The following is a 16,650-nucleotide window of genomic DNA, read 5'->3' on the forward strand; positions in this document are numbered from 1 at the left end:
GACTATATTGCTAAGAGGTTAGGAACTGTGTGTTAAAGAAACATTAAAGAGAATCTATGTTATAGGAAAATACAAATTGCAGTCTCTGAAAAGATAAATATTTTTATATATCTCCCCAAGGGAGTAGAGGAACACCAAAACCTATTAATGGAAAAGCAAACAGAGTTGGCCCAACTCCAGGGGGAACACCATGCCAAGGTGCTTGAAGCCCAAAAGTTACAGCGAGCACTGGAAAGGAAGGAGCAAGAGCTGGCTGACTTGCAGCAAACAAAGGAACAGTTGGAGGTGGAACTGGAGGACCTACAACAGCAGAAGAAGAAAGGAGACAAGGCCCTGAATGTAAGACAGCAGGAGGACAGTAGTTGTCTAGTGAATATTTCCAGTAAAGCCATTTGGCATTCTAAATCGTCTTTTTAGCAATCTGTTCCCATACAAATATTAGCTTTTGTGTGACAGTATTATCATTTCCCCCACCAGGATCTCAACAATCAGCTGAAGAAGCTAAGCGGTGAGATTGGGGAGAGGGAGAGCGCTCTGGAGCAGCAGTACCAGGAGCTGCTGGATCAAACCAAAAGGAAACTGCAGGCCCATGAGGTCACCATCCAACGGCTCACATCCACCCTGGCTGATAAAGAGCAGCAGCTACAGGTGACATAACAACATTACATTTATAAGGATTCTATACCAAATTATGAAATATTTTTGTGTGTATTAATGCTTTTTCTTTGTGTTCATCAGGAGTACATAAACATGGTCAGAGACTTTGAGCAAAGCAAAAGCCCTGGAGGAAATGATAATGTGCTTTCCAAGCTGCGGCAAAGACTGAAGGAAAAGGAGAAGGCCCTGGAGGTGTGCATTCCTTCTGTGTAATCTTATCATCATGGTAATTATAATTTGATTCTGACGTTCTTGTGTTTGCTTTCTCACAGCAAGCACTGGATGAGAAGTTTGCTGCCATTGAGGAGAAAGACAATGAGATTCACCAGCTGCAGCTGTCTCTAAGGGAGAAAGAAAGAGACCTGGATAGGCTAAATAATTTACTCTCTCACAACGAAGAAACCATCAATGTGAGTAGCTATCACCGGAGGAAACTGAGGCCAGAAATTAGCCTTTTGCCTTTGTAAAGAGTAATGAAAATATTTTTGGGAGGTTTGACTTCAGTTCAATGTATCTGTTTGCTCATTCCTCTCCTTGTAGAGTTTTGACAGTCTGATCAAGGAGAAGGATGTGGAGCTGCAGCATCTTGCAAACACGCTAAAAAACCTGCAGAGAGCCAAGCAAGATGTAGAAGATAACCTGAACAGATCACTGAGGGAGAAGGACTCCATCATCAGCCAGCTACAGCTTTCTCTGGAGGGCAAGACAAAGGACATGGATGTTAGTTGACAAATACTCACCCTCACACACCCTCAGTTGTATATGCAGATATGTTTTGTGGTGGTTTTTCACCATTCAGACCTGGGCTGTTTATCATTTGATGTTTCTGTGAGGAAGATTTTTCTAACTCTGTCTACCTTTTGTAGGAAATGGCCGAATCAATGCTGAGCCAGTCACAGACTCATGCACGTGACTTTGCTGAACAGATGGGCCAGAGGTTAAAGGTCACAGAGGCTATGTTGGCTGAGGCTATGAAGGCCAGGGAAAGGCTGGTTGCTGACAATGAGAGCGCTGTGGAGGGACTGCTGGCTACAATTAGCAGCAAGGACCAACTTCTCAAGGTCAGCCTTTAATTATGAAACCATTTTCTGTGGTCTCAGTTATTCATTTGGCGTAACTAAATTTATTACCCATGTACCCACTCAGCCTCTCATTGCTTTGATCTGTTCTTTTGTCTCTCCAGGACTCTGCTGAGCACTACAACCGCATGTTGTCAGAGCGCACTCAAGAGATTCAGGAACTGAAGAAGCAGCTGTCTGACAGGCAGCAGCAGCTTGCCACTGCTGAGAAGCAAAGCTCCATATCAGCCCAGGAGGGTTGTTTAGAGACTGCAGATCTCAGAGCCCTGCTTGCTGAAAAAGACAGCCTCATCAACGTAAGTTCCTCTGGGATCCAACACAGTCAGTCAGCAGTAAAATGTGCTTGACTTAGAAGCCTAACAAGGAGAGGAAATTAAAACTCCCAAAGAGAAAAACACATACTGCTTTCCTCCATTCTGATTTCAAATTACTTTGTGGCTTATCTGAAACACAAAGTTTTAGGTATTAGTTTTACATGGGTAAGTGAACAGACTTTATACCTTTTTAAATTTCCAGACGCTTCTGCAGCGTGGTCAGGAGAGGGACCAGTTCCTGGCAGAGATGAGGCAAAAGGAGGAGCCAGATCATGTGTTGGAGCTCAGACAAACTATCCAAATCATGCAGGAGAAGTTGGACGAGACGGAAGGTGTGACCTTTAATTCTTTTTAAACCTGCTCACTGGATATTTTTAAGTTGGAGTACATGTCAGTCCTACATCTCATTCTATTTTTTTCTGCACTGAAGCTGAGCTCTCCAGGAGGAATAGTGAGGATAATGTGGAGAACATTCCACTCTCCAAGAAGACAGTCGTCATCCTGAAGAAGGAGCTAGCACAGAAAACTGAGGCACTTAACAAAGCCCTGAAGAGGGAGAATGAACTGAAGGTCAGTTGGTTATAAGCATTTAATTATGTCCATAATCTGGACACTATTGCAAATAGGTGTCTTTTTGTGTAATGTCCTACATTATTTTCCTCATCCAGATTTCGCTGGCAGAGCTACAGTCGTTGCTATCTGAGCTGGAGGGTCGCAATGAAGGTCAGGCTGCTAATATTGAGTCACTGACTGCGACTCTGAAGACCAAGGATGAGATTATCAATGTAAGGATTCCCCCAATTCACAGATTCAAACACAGCAGCTTTGGATAAGGAGCTTTTCTTCTGATTGCATTTGAACTCCTTCACCACTCCTCCAGCAGTCTGATATCTCATGTTTTGTTTCTGTCTCTGAGCAGGTTCTTCATCAGCGGCTCAGTCAGAGAGGGGACAGTCGGCCTGATCATACCCAGGATCAGGTCATTGGCTCTGACATGGAAAGATCTTTCCCTGGGCTCCCACAAAGAGAGAGAACTATGATTGGTGGAGACAGCCAGCAAGAAGTAAACCAAACACTTTACATACTTTTCTGCTTAATGAACTAAAAACAGAAAACAACATATTTTACACTTAATGCTTTGACATTAAGACCATCAACCTCTCATTTTCTGTCTCCCTTAAGGCTTTGCCCAACCTTATAGCCTTGCAACAGGAACATGATGCTCTGAACCAAGCCCTGAGAGCTGAACAACAGCTCTACTCCAGCCTGGTCAGGACTGTGAAGGAGCAGGACAGGTAAGGAATTGGGATAATGGTCACTCAACAAAATATAATTTGATGAATTTGTGAAAATGAAAAGATTATGTTGATTAGATTTATTTTATTGATTAATAAATCTAACTATAAGTGTATATATATGTGTGTTTTGCAGTGCTCAGCGTCTCCATGCTCTGCAGCTTGAGCTGACAGCAGTGCAGCTCCTTAGGCAGCAGCTAGAGGAGAGCATCAAAACTAATGAGGAGCTGAGGGACGACCTGGAGAGAGAGATACAAAGAGCCAGACTGAGAGAAGGTGCAGTGCAAACACACTGGGTGGTTGATGACAATGGGGAATGAATGAAAGAAAAGTAACAAAGGAAAATAGAGAAGGAAAAAGAGTATCTTTATGACTGAAGTTGGTAGCACAGTTAGGAATCTATAGCTCAGGAATATGGATGTCCATAGCTCTTAGTCGACACACAAACACACCTGTCCTCATTGTTCAGTGTGTTTACTCCAATAATACCTCCTGCCCTCCATGTGTCACTTCATTCTGCATGTACACCTGGCCCCTTCACTCCTCTTACTTTGTGCACTTTCTGTTTACTGTTCTTCACATCATCACCTCCTCATCTGCATGTCTTTGTCCATACTAGATTTTGCTGCCTCTGTTTTCTCTGTCACTCTTCAAATGTAAAGGCTTCACACTTATCCACACTGTTTCCCACTTTGTCTGTCCTTTTATTTTAAAAAAAAAAGTGAATAAAGGCTGCTGTTGGCCTGTCCTCTCTCTGTCTCTCACTGTTAACATGCTGTCTGCCTTCCTTTGACTCTTCCATTAAAACATTTGCTTGTCTGTTGACTGCATCACCTCTCTAACACCCGTCTGGTCATTAATCCAACCCTTCCAACCATCTGTGACATGAATTAGATTCAGTTGCATAAGCATGTCATTATATAACAACTTTAAGAAAGGTATTAAATATTCTTGCAGTGATGTAGAATGACTATTCTAATATTGAGAAGCTCCTCTGAAATTGATCCGTAAGAAAATCCTAAGGTTATTGTCTTATGACATCACATAGCTAATGTAGTTAGTGCTTTAGATGTAGTGTGACATGAGGACACACCTTTGAGACTGATTACAAGTGTCACTGTACGTTCAGGTAGTCGTCTAAGCCAAATTACTTCAGTGCCTGTCCACATGCATGTGTGCTCTCGCCTGTGTGCATGTGAAGTGCATGCTCATACCCCGCCCCTGTCTAAATAGAGCCAGGTGTATAAATAGGTCAGCTGTAAGTAACAGGCCCATGGCTCACATTCACACTGAATGCTAAATAGATGTAGCTACAGTAATTACCAATGATGAGGTTTCCACATTGCTTGTTTTGGTTATATAATCATTATAATTTGCATATAACTTGTGCATATTTGCATGCATGTTATACATAGGCAAATGCACAAAAATACACTGATTATATATATATTCTAAACTTGTCTTTACACGCTGCAGCCTTTTGGCTTATTCAATTCCACCATTCACTTACCTGATTCAAATAATAAGGGATTTGTTATGTATCTACTAAGCATGTCAAGATGTATAAAATTAAATCATAAGAAATTCCCCTAACAAGCAAATCAACTTGTTTAGTTTACATTGATTTGCCACAGATGTAAAGTAAGTTTTGATTTTTTTTTGTTTAAAATGATATTTAATTTGGTAACCATCAAAAGTAAGATTTTACAGACACATACCGATAAACTATTGAATTTCAATCATAATTTGGTCTCTTATTTTTCTCTAGAACTGGATTTAGTCTTATCTAATATCTGTGCTTCGTGACCAGTCTGTTCCTGTTTCACCAGGGTTTTTATTGTTGTGGAAAACAATTGCAATACAAAACCATACAAAGCATCTGAATCATTGTTAATTTAGAGTGAAAAGATTCTGTTTTAACTATACTTTAAATAGCTTTACTACGCTGTAACATTGTTACTTTATACAGAAATGTACTTTCTTTGTCACCCAGAGACATGGCTGCGTGTAACCGTCTGTGTATCTCTTCAGGTATGGACCACATTGACCCTAAAGAACTTGAGACCATGAGACATCAGCTCGAAGATGCGCAGCGCTGGAATGCCTCTCTGCAGGCTCGCTTAGGAGCCATCCAGAACCGTGGAGGAGGGGTTGGTGGGGCCAATGATGGTGGTACGACCAGAATAAATCACATTTCAATGAGTCCAGCTGCAGTTTTCAACAGTTTTAAGCAGATGGGATCCTTTTTGTGATCGTAATGTTTTTTCTGTGCTTCAGGTGACACTTTGAGTTTCATTGGTGATCAGACTTCCTACATGAGTATATGTGTGGGAGAGGGGCAGGATGACAGCTTGACTCTACTCTCTCCACAAGAGCTCAAACAGAAGGTGAATTCCTTTTTAAACTAATAAATCTGTTGAACAAAAGTATTCTCCCTCACTCTTATGAATATATAGCCTCATAAAAATTATGAATAGTATCTATGATTTAATTACTTGGCAAGATCCATCACCAAAACCCCAAATCCTGACAAAGGACAAATGATTGTGCTTCTGTGCTTAAGGTGCTGGACCTGCAGGACTGTGTAAGCAGACTGCAGACTTTGAACAACGAGTTGCAGAGCCGACTGTCACTATTGGAGAAGTCAGAGCATGACACCTACAACAAAGAAGACAAAGACATGGCCAGCAGTAGCCCCTGGAAACAGGTTAGAAAAGAGCCAGAAAAGACAGCTGCACATGGAGGGAGCTATGGCATCAAAGTTTATTTCCTAAATCTTACAATAAAGGAGACTTTTTTTGTCATTTATCAGCATAATGTTTATAGATTATGTCCACATTTTGAAATTACTTGATGAATCACGTCTGAGTCATTGTCTAACATCCATATATAGTAGCTCCTTTCTAACCTTTGAACCTACATCTTGACCTCTGCTCTGTCTAGCCTGTTATTAATGTCTCTTTAATCTGTGCAATTATGTGTCTTATTTCTCTAACAAGTCTGTTTCTTGTCTGTAGTAGAAGATACCGTCTTTTTCTATCCTTCACCTCTCCTAACCAGTCCCTGTTTTTTTATCTCTGTGTTCCATGAAATGGTCTCTCTTCGCCATACCACATTAGACACGTCATGCCATTCTGCTGTTACTGTGCAGTGTTTTATGGATTCTGTTCCCTCATTAAGTTTTTCTTTTACCGAGCCATGTGTGTCATACTCGCCTCCCATCCCATTACTCTAGCAGCTAGAGAAGATGCCGGAGACACAGCCTTTGGCTCACAGTGACAGGACGCATCACCCTGGTAGGGATAAAGAGAGCCAGACAGACCTCAAACCAGGACAGGTATGAAAGAGATGATTTAGTAAACTTTGGGAGGCTTTTGAAATATTTTTAGATAAATTTTAATTTAATGAGGAATTCCATTTTGCATGTGACTTAAAATCATATTTCTAAAATGTCATTTTTAGATGGTGTCTGGAAAGCTGTTGGGTGATGAGAGTATGGACAGTGGTCTTGGCCAGAGTAGAGAGCATGCTCAGTCTGGCAACAACACTTTGGATGCTGGAGAGAGAGATTCTAGGGAGAAGAACAGAGATATAATGGCACTTAAATCCCTGCTGACTGATTGTGGGGCTACATCAGTCTCGCACCTTAGGTGGGTTTTTGTTTTCAGCAGTGTCTAGATACTCCTTATTTTCAATAAAAGACTCTGTAAACTTATCAGATTTCCCTTATTGCAGAGAGAAGCTGCTGAGACTTAATGCAGAAAATGTGGAGCTACGGGGTCTCCTGAAAGAACAAAAATCTACCGAGTGTAAAGAGAAAGAGAGCACGGATGCCTCAGGGAACAGCAGTGATGGACAGGCTGAATTGAGGCAGAGTATGGAAACACTCCAAGTCAAGATGTCGAAGGAAAAGAGAGAGAAGAACTCTAACGAGGTGTCGGATGAGGAGACCCCTGTCACAACAGACGTAATTGTCAGCACTGCAGAGGGGATGGAGAGTCCACAAACTAAAGGCCAGTCACACAGGAAGAGCGGACGAGAGGATGTTGCAAAACATGGGGTAGGTTTTGAACAACAATAGTAATAGAAAGACACACCACTTCACTGTTTGTATGAATTCTAACTCTGTGTTTTTGTTGTATGTGTTCTGTTCTATTTGTTTCAATTGCAGGCTTGTGTCAAATCTCGCCTTCCTGTTCCTGTGAGACTGAGAGTGGAAGCCAGCAGCAGCAGCAACAGGCAGTCTGTTAGAATTGACGCACTTCAGCACCTTCATTTGGATGATGTCTATGGGTCTGACCAGCAATTGCATGAAGAATCTGACTCCCCAGTATCAGTCCAACAAAGCACTTCCCCTTCTTCCACAATCAGATATTCACACTGTAGTGGCAGTCCAGTCGGGCCGGACAAGGACTCGGAAGCTGGACACAGGCTGGATAACACCCAGGCTGACTCTGCTCTCTTCACTCAGCTGGAGCTCCTACACCAAGAGTGCCAGGAGAAAGAGGCCCTGATCAAGAAGCTCAGTGAGCAACTTGCTGATTGGGAAGAGCTCCACACTCAGCTTCAGGAAAAGGAACAACTTAATCGCCAGTATGTAGAGGCCTTACAGGCTGCAGAATCCACCATTGCTTACCTGACAGCCTGCAGCCTGGACAGCCAGGGAGGTTTTGGGTCACACACCAGTCCGGGCCCAGGTTCTGCAGGTTCAGATGCAGCGCTCCACATCAAATGCATGGAGCTGCAGAAAGCCCTACAGGACAAGGAGGAGCTCAACAACCAGCTTATAGAGCTTCTGAACATGGCAGAGAAAGCCATCACCTCCTCTGACAGCCAAGAAAAGAACCCAGAAATCAGTGATGTTTGCTCAAAGATAAAGGGCACCTTACAGCAGGTGAATGCATTTTCAAACAGAGAAAGCCCAAGAGATGTTTTTGGACACACTGATGATGCTATGCAGGAGTTACAACGACACGCAGACTCTTTGCAGGATGCACTTTGGGAGCAGAACAGGCTCAATGCAGAGCTGCAGGAAAAACTGAGAACTGCAGATGCTGCTGCACAGCAGGGCTACAACAGTAACAGTGCTGGCCAGGATGGTAAATGTTTAAGACAGATAGCAGCAGGAAAGGAGTCGGATGAACACCATGGAGCGATGGGAAGTTCTGATAATACTAGTTTAAATCAGGAGATGACCAAAGTTCTAATGAACTGCCTTAGTGCAACAGAGTCTGCCATCGCCTCTCTAGCAGAACACTGTACAAATCCTGGCTCCTTCACTTCTGCTAGATCATCAGAGATCAGCACTAACCTGCAGATGAATTTAGACAAACTTGCAAGAGCCCTGCAAGAAAGGAAAGAACTGGAGGAACCCACCCAACCAGCAGCCAAATCCAGCAGCAGTCTGTCCACTGCTTCAGCTGAAACAAAGGGACATCAAAATCTCCATCTCCATCAAAATCTCTCTCTCCTCTACAAGGTCTTCAGTGATCTCTCCCACAGGATTTCAGAGTTGCAGGCTTCCCTACAAGAAGAGAGGGGCCGTAAAGAGCAGAGCGAGGCCCACAGGACAGTGCAGGATGGCAAGGGACTACCACCAAGTGTTCAGATCCAACTGGAGGCCCTTCACAAGGCACTGAGGGAGAAGAAGAAGGCATGTAAAAACCTGGAGGAGAAACTGGCCACTGCTCTAACCGAGACTTCCCCTGAAACCGCACGGAGAGGTAAGACAACGCATACAGAGGTGCACGCTTCAGCAGTTCAAATTTGTGTTAATTATGTTACAAAGGCATATACATGTAAAGTTAAACCCTTTTGTGAATCCAAATGGATCTAGGGACACCTTAAAGGAGAGAGACAAGATTCTGTACATGTTAAATGTTTTCTTCCTAACCCAAAATATATTGCCTCCAATGCCAGCTCTGGAGCAGGATGACAAAGGCGTGCAGGTGGATTTGCAGGACCTGGGTTACGAAACCAGTGGCAAGAGTGAGAACGATAGGGAAGAGAGCAGTAGCACAGGTAGACGGCCTCTAGACAGACGCTGCATGTCTGTCTGCTGAGGAGACACTAATCTCAAATGTGGATAGATTCTCTCTTTATGTCTGCATGAGGACTGCACAAAGGCAACTGTAACACACTGTCTCTCACCTTGAGAAAAGTTTTCTGTCTGGGTCTCATTACCACACAATCTCTACTGGTTTTAACCTGGTGTTTCCTGGCACTATTCCCAAATCTGAATGGGCTGTCAATATTCTGCATTGACAAATTCTTGCATGTTTCCACTCTGAAGTTTGGGAATGTCTTTCCAGCACTTATCAACTTTTCACTTATATTTTTCTTGTCTCACACACAGAAAATCACAGATGTGATTTTATTTTCACATGAAACTATCACCTTTTGTTTCCCATGACTTCTAATGTTTTTCTGTTCCTAATTTGATTGTTTCTCTCTCCCTTATGTTGCCAGATCTAGAGGTTGGTGTGAACCCTAGTTGCAGTGCTTCTAGCCTGCCTTCCCTGCTGAAACATGAACAGGCCACCTTCTCCTCTACTGAAAACCTGGACTCGACCTCCAGCACCCCGTACCCCAGTTCCCCAGCTCTCAGCTCTGCCAAGGTATTCGACTTATTGTCCACTAAACCCCTCCACTTAACAAACATTGTCCAGACATCATTTGCATGGGGCTGTAGTGTATTTTAAGAGTTTGGAGGGTGGCGTCTGAGTTTTCAGCCTTTCCAAACCCAAAAATACAAGTGCAAAAGTAAAAGAAACACATTAAACAGTGTTTTTCTCTCCTTGAATGCCTGCTGCAATCGTTAGCCTGTCCTGTTAATGAGCTTACTACTGTAGACAGTGAGTGTAACTCTCAAGGCTAAGGAACACATCAATAACTAATGACATTAGTTTTTAGGGTTATAGGTTACGTTAAAAAAAAAAAAAAAAAATAGTCAATTTCACAACTATCATATCTACTGTGTCATATCCCAGGATGTTATTAGTATATCATAGTGTGGTAATTAACAGCCCTGTCCTGTACTTTACTGTATCTGAGGAATAGCCGCTTTAAAAATTGTATAACCCAAACTATTAGTGGAAACTGATATTTGAGTTTTATTAACCTTCTTCTGTCTTTTTTCAGGTCAGTCTGAAAGGCCTGCAGGTCTATGATGAGTATGGTGTTTCTGAGGACCCACTCCAGCTTCAGGCACAAGTCAGAGAACTGAAAGTCCAGCTGGAAAACCAAACCAAACTCATCCTCCAAATGCAAAATCTTCTGCGTAGGAACTCCCTCTCCAGTGACCTTGTTGCCAACATCTCTGAACCGTCCATCTTCATCAGGGATCCAGAAGGGAAACAGAAGGAGGACCATAGTCAAGATAGGAGCTACAGAACTGGGCAGTTAAGGGAGAAAAGGGAGGGGGAGAACCAGGCGATGAAGGATAAAACCAGCCGTCTTAACATGGAACTGGAAAGAGAGAGGATCCTGAACAGAAGCACGAGTGAACAGCTGCCACAGACCCGCAGCCGCTCTACATCACCTGCCAGGTCAACAGTCTTTTTCAGTGCATTATCAATATTTTATGCTCTTTTTACACTGAGTAAAAGCTGCACAGTAGTTTTGTAAATCAAATCTTGACTCATGCTATCAGCTTTGGTGTTTGTTCCCTGCTTGCCCTCATTCTGTCCTCTCCTCAGACTGGACTCCCTGGTACAGTCACAGGCCAGGGAGCTGTCACAACTGAGGCAGCAGATCAAGGAGAGCCGCAGGCTGGGAGCCCTGCAGCGTCGGCAGCTGGAGGAGCTGAGCAAGGCCTTCAAGGAGCTGCTGCAGGCCAGCGAAGTCGACTACTACATGGGGGAGGTGGTCAAGCAGCAGCTGGACAAGAGCCTGAGTCTTCTGGACAGGCTGGAGGGACGGCTAGACAAAGGTAGCTGCTGCCTCGATGGTATTAGAGTTTGTTGTCTTTTGAGAGATGTTGCTAATCAGAACCACATTGCAAAAACACAGTTAATTATTTTATATTAGCGGTTTATGGTATATTACTTCACTTTGCCAAAACACATATAACTCCAGCCAACACACATGCAAATAAAGAATGATGTTGGGATCTCTAACAACTGACTGTTGTTTGACTGAGCAATAAATAAATCATACTTAATCTCAATATTTTGTAAAAACTAGGACAGGAAAGGAGTTGTAGTCTTATGAAAACAGACCTGTTATGGTTTAAAGAAGAGGAAGCAGAGAGAACACAAAGGAGCAGTCAATCGTAACTGATTTTTAAGGACAGGTTTTGACAGCATCTTTTCCTCTGTCTGCTAGGAGAGTCTCATCTGAATAATGAAGATGTGGCAGCTCTAGAACTGTCTCGCAGGTACGTCAAAAACTGTCACGCTGAAACTTGCTTAATGTTGACATCTTAATTAATTTTCTTGTATTCAAATTTTTGTGTTTTTCATTGTTGAAAACAAGTATCTGTACCATTGACATCATCCAGTCCATCTTAAAATTATGTTTAAATGTCATGATACTTTAATAACGTGTTTAAAGGACTAGTCCAACATTTTGGGAAATTCATTTATATGCTTTCTGGCAGAAAGTTAAACTGCCACTTGTCGTCTTTACAATTCTCTTTCTGTACAAATTTCATAAATGAGATACAGAGTGTTAATTTGTATGACCTCATCATCAGTCATGATTTCTGCACCCAGGAAAGTATTTTTGTCTGTGCTGTGAATGGAACATTGCTTCTTTTATTTTGGCTTCACTGTAGGTTCAACCTACCTCACATTTCTTCTTTGTCATATTGTACATGTTACTGCTTGAGATTTGAGGGTTGTTAGCTGAGCTGTTTTGATGATGTTGGTCTCCGTGACCCTGTTAAAGACCTACCCCCACCTCCACGCAGCCAATTGCCTTATAACCCCCGGGCGCTGCATGTGATGTTGGTTTTGAATAGCGTCCTGCTGTTGACCTAATTTTGTCTGTGTGTCAACCAAAACATTAAGGTCACATTGCCCCTAACTGGGTCACTGGGGTCCCTCAGACATCAGGACGTCAACAGAGAACACACACAGCCCATGTCATTTTTTATCCATTTATGTCCTTCACATTTCAAACGTTATCCTCCAGAAAGCAAAGTAATTAAAAAGCTTTGTATGAAACACCAAGATATAAGTAGGTGTTGAGTTCAACCCGCTGAACCAAATTGCAACACTTTTTTTTTCTTTTTTTTTGATTTTTGACACTTATGTATAATTAGATCAGAAATTAAAGTTGCTCACAGTGACATACGTTCATCCATATTAATACTGGCGGGGGCAGTGTTGGGGAGCTTATGCATGGATCACAGTCACTGCTGTCCCATGAGGAGAGCATGAGAGATCCTCCTGACAGCCCGGCTAGAATCCAGCAGGAGTTAGATAATCTGCGTCTGGAGCTAGAGGGCGACAGAGAGCTGCTGCAGCACAACATCAGAGTCCTCGTCCAGCAAAACCTCACCCTGGCTGAATGCACCAGGGAGCAGCTGGACCTGTGAGTGGGTTTGAGCCAGACAGAGCGCATGACGTTTGCTGTGAACTCCTCTTCTATATTTCCCAACTGTGTGTTTCCACTGAAAGTCCTCTGGTTGGAAGCTTTTTTTTTCTTTTATTTTTACTTCTATGTTCTTCCAGTCATATCCTCGCTTTTTGGGTGCTGTTCTGTGATCTGTGTTCTGTGATCTGTGTATTTGTTTCACATTGTTTCACCCTCCATAACCCAGCGCGATGATATCATAGATAAAGTCCAGCTGTTGGGTGTTCTTAAAGACTCAACATGACTCATTCCTCTTCTCCCTCCTCCTCCCAGGTTGGCTAAAGAGCTGCTGGAGAAGAATCGTCTCATCCAGAGCCTGCAGAGCCAATTCACAGGCCACAGTCCCAGCAGCCACCACAGCTCTCACTCTGAGCTGTACCACTCAGACAGGACATCTTCCTCCTGCCATAGCACACAAGGTGGCAGTCGAGCTCACAGTAAGCATTTCCTTAGACGTAGTCTTAATAATGGAATTTATCTGTGAGTGGGTGTGAAAGCCAACTCCAATTATAGTCTTACGTGTTATAGACGCTGGGCGCAGCAAGGTATAGTGTGAAGTGTGAAACTAGGATTAACTCTGTTTGCTGTTTTAAAAATGCATATTTTTCCCCGCTTTCTTGCCTCAGTGGTATGTCATTGAGATTACCTGAGTCCTTGTCCACTGCCTGGCCAGTCTAGACACAGCCTGTAACGGCACTTATTTTCCACTCAGATCCATTCTGTTGCAGTGAGGCGTCCCACACGACAAAGCACACCAGCCAAGGACAGATTAGGTGTCCAGTTTCAGTCCACCTCCACTTAAAGTTGCATTATTCAGTGGCACCTATCCGGTTCAATCTTCAAATTGTATTTCCCTCAGGAAAAGAGGCAGTGAAGGCTATTACAGAGGGAAGTGAAGCATGTGGATATGTGAGAGGTCCTGCACAAGGGCTTGTCGACCCAAAATCACACATGACCTCTCTGGCTCCTGACATTGCAGTGGTCATCTTGATCCGCTGCTACTTGTGTTAGCATGAAAGCCATGGATGACACTGTGCTTTACCAATGCCAACTATAATTCATGAAGAGTACCCTATTAATTTAGTGATTTCACTCTGAACATGGAGGAGAAACAGAAACGTCTTTCACCAAATAGTGATGTTAAAAGACTTTTTAGACCATGAATAAATTAGTATGGTGAAGATCTATTTTTTACATTTTCATTGTTAATCTATCTACCTGTTGTTTCCCTGTACATGTTTAGGCCAGCAACACTCCTCTGATTGGACGGGAGCAGCTGTCTCTTCTGTAGGCGGAGCTCAGGAGGAAGGTGTGCCCGGTCACAGGGACGCTGCCAGCAGACTGCAGGGCCTGAAGAGGGAGAACGGGCGACTGCAGGAGCAGCTGAGAAGCAGCGAGGAGCTCAACGCCACCCTGCGCAGTGAACTGGACCTGCATCGCTCAATTATGGCCCAGAGCAGCTCCCACTATCAGGAACAGGATCAAGATCACAACCAGGAGGGGTCAGGGCCTCAAATGGAAACACATAAAGCGGACAGAGACATCACAGCAGAGAAGGCTACTGAGCAGCCTCGCACGATGAATTCAGGTAAATCAGGATTTCTCTGCCTCTGCTGGTGAGATTTTAACTATTCCTTTTTTAATCTCTTAATCTCTTTTAAGATCCCTGTTTTTTATTTAAGTGAAATACCCGTAAAGTACTCCTATTAATTAGCTTTGTGCATGTGTGTCTGTCAGACCTGTTGGCAGAACATCTACAAGAGATCCGAGCTTTGCGACAGCGCCTGGAGGAGAGCATCCACACCAACGACCGTCTCAGGGAACAGTTGGAGAAGAAACTAGCTGAGGTGGAGAAAGACCCAGGTACACACCTAAAGTCAAACACTGTCCTAATGGCTCTCTGTCATTGTTACTGGCAGGTTATTCTGCTCACAAAATAGAAATATATTTACTCTCTTCCACTGCACTTATGCCCTTATTTGCTGACTGATGATGATGTTTATCCTTTGTTCAGCAGCAACCAACATCTTTATCCATGGAAATGAGGAGCAGGGTCAGCTGGCTAATGAGCTGCGATTTCTCTGGGGACAAAATCAAGCCCTGAAGGAACAGCTTAACATGGGGTCTAGAGGTAAGGCAGACATTTTCATACAAGCTGATTTTGGACATACACACTTTTCTCAGACACTAGACCAACAGAGGTAGAGAGACAATATTTTTCCAAACACCATTCAGTCTAGAGCTGTTTTTTGGTGCCCTAGAAGTTTGTCTTTACTGATATCATATACACAAATATATCACTCATAGTGTTTAACACTAATTTACAAATACGTTTATTTGCTCCAGACAAGCAGAAGGAGAACGAGAAGCTACGGGAGACTCTGGCCAGACGGACTGCCAAACTGGAGCAGAGCAGGAAAGAGTCTGAAGCTCTGAGGCAGGAAAATAGCCGACTTCAGGAGAGGCTGGAGCACAGCAGCCAAGAAAACTCAAAGCTGCAGGATACACTGCACTACAGCAAAGAGGAGCTGCACAGGTACACACACACACACACACACACACACACACACACACACACACACACACACACACACACACACACACACACACACACACACACACACACACACACACACACACACACACACACACACACACACACACACACACACACACACACACACAGGTAACGTCAGTGCATCACTACCACAACCGGTCGCCCTTGCAGTACACACTTAATGTCATTACTTCTCTCCTCCATGCAACCTGAAACTACACAAACCCACTAATTACCATTGTAAAGAGTCATTACTATTACCATTATTCCTTACTATTAGTACAACTCAGAAACATGATAGTCTGTCATTTGAAGGCTCATCCATGAGCACATGCATGCACACCACCATAATGATGGTATGTGACCTCTTGCCCCGAGTCCTGCTGACACAGTTGAGTGAGGCTGACATTCGAAACCTGGAGTCCAGTTTACTGTCAGATCACATCTCCTCTCGCTTTCCTGTCACTCTGAGTGTGTGTGGCGTTGTTTACTATATATGTACTATATCACTGTTTTAGTTTTTTTACTGATTTTCACTGAACACTCTGACTTTTTTAAAGAAGAAAGTAGATCAGTTATTCACAGATTTTATGCATATAAGAGTTGTGTTTCCTGTTGTAAGGAGAGAAATGGTTTGTCTAAAAACATTAAATAGAAACATAGACAATATGGAGTCCTACGTATACAGTACATGACATATTTAAGAGTAGATACTTTTTATGAATTGCCATTCCTTGTGATAAAGTAGCATGTTTTGTTTTCTACCTTCTGATCACTGACTTGTGTGTTTTTCTGTTTTTGTGTGTTTCCAGGTTGCAGTGCGAGGTAAAGCTCCAGAGGCAGCAGCTGTCCGACTCTCAGCACCTCCTTCGGTCACTGCGAGTGGAGCTGCAAGTTCATGAAAAGATCAAGACTGATCAGAAGCACAACGGTACTGGTTTTTGTAACTTATGTAGCTTAAATTGTAATAGAGATATTGAACATTACTTATTAGCAACAGCTACAAATCATCAAAATACAAAGTTTTAGTTATAATTTTCCATTGATAGAGCCAAACTCTATTTCTATCTTGGATTTAGGCTCAGATTGTTGTGTTCAACGCAGTAACAGTGGCTTGATGACTGTTTTAAAAGCTTCTTCCAGAGTAAACAGCTCTGCACTCAGGAATG

At 43.0% G+C, this 16,650-nt stretch overlaps 1 protein-coding gene across 12 annotated transcripts in view; it reads left to right on the forward strand.

Moving 5' to 3' along the window:
* Window positions 1-16,650, forward strand: part of cdk5rap2 (CDK5 regulatory subunit associated protein 2) — a 31,210-nt gene that overhangs the window by 11,087 nt on the left and 3,473 nt on the right. For 6 of the 12 annotated variants that reach the window (XM_056403060.1, XM_056403068.1, XM_056403061.1 and 3 more), the window contains exons 13-44: window positions 121-339; window positions 478-648; window positions 739-849; window positions 930-1,067; window positions 1,198-1,377; window positions 1,524-1,718; window positions 1,841-2,032; window positions 2,253-2,382; window positions 2,481-2,620; window positions 2,719-2,835; window positions 2,970-3,113; window positions 3,233-3,345; window positions 3,482-3,621; window positions 5,377-5,517; window positions 5,623-5,732; window positions 5,909-6,052; window positions 6,581-6,682; window positions 6,808-6,995; window positions 7,081-7,405; window positions 7,517-9,068; window positions 9,265-9,366; window positions 9,814-9,962; window positions 10,486-10,892; window positions 11,043-11,275; window positions 11,671-11,722; window positions 12,673-12,882; window positions 13,198-13,361; window positions 14,168-14,512; window positions 14,662-14,787; window positions 14,939-15,055; window positions 15,271-15,460; window positions 16,294-16,412. In XM_056403060.1, coding sequence (XP_056259035.1) covers window positions 121-339; window positions 478-648; window positions 739-849; window positions 930-1,067; window positions 1,198-1,377; window positions 1,524-1,718; window positions 1,841-2,032; window positions 2,253-2,382; window positions 2,481-2,620; window positions 2,719-2,835; window positions 2,970-3,113; window positions 3,233-3,345; window positions 3,482-3,621; window positions 5,377-5,517; window positions 5,623-5,732; window positions 5,909-6,052; window positions 6,581-6,682; window positions 6,808-6,995; window positions 7,081-7,405; window positions 7,517-9,068; window positions 9,265-9,366; window positions 9,814-9,962; window positions 10,486-10,892; window positions 11,043-11,275; window positions 11,671-11,722; window positions 12,673-12,882; window positions 13,198-13,361; window positions 14,168-14,512; window positions 14,662-14,787; window positions 14,939-15,055; window positions 15,271-15,460; window positions 16,294-16,412 — 6,766 coding nt within the window. The remainder of the gene's footprint in view (window positions 1-120; window positions 340-477; window positions 649-738; window positions 850-929; window positions 1,068-1,197; window positions 1,378-1,523; window positions 1,719-1,840; window positions 2,033-2,252; window positions 2,383-2,480; window positions 2,621-2,718; window positions 2,836-2,969; window positions 3,114-3,232; window positions 3,346-3,481; window positions 3,622-5,376; window positions 5,518-5,622; window positions 5,733-5,908; window positions 6,053-6,580; window positions 6,683-6,807; window positions 6,996-7,080; window positions 7,406-7,516; window positions 9,069-9,264; window positions 9,367-9,813; window positions 9,963-10,485; window positions 10,893-11,042; window positions 11,276-11,670; window positions 11,723-12,672; window positions 12,883-13,197; window positions 13,362-14,167; window positions 14,513-14,661; window positions 14,788-14,938; window positions 15,056-15,270; window positions 15,461-16,293; window positions 16,413-16,650) is intronic. The other 6 variants (XM_056403069.1, XM_056403070.1, XM_056403062.1 and 3 more) reach the window with 5 other exon arrangements.

This window comes from Seriola aureovittata, chromosome 18 (assembly GCF_021018895.1).
Source record: "Seriola aureovittata isolate HTS-2021-v1 ecotype China chromosome 18, ASM2101889v1, whole genome shotgun sequence".
In the NCBI taxonomy this organism is placed as follows: domain Eukaryota; kingdom Metazoa; phylum Chordata; class Actinopteri; order Carangiformes; family Carangidae; genus Seriola; species Seriola aureovittata.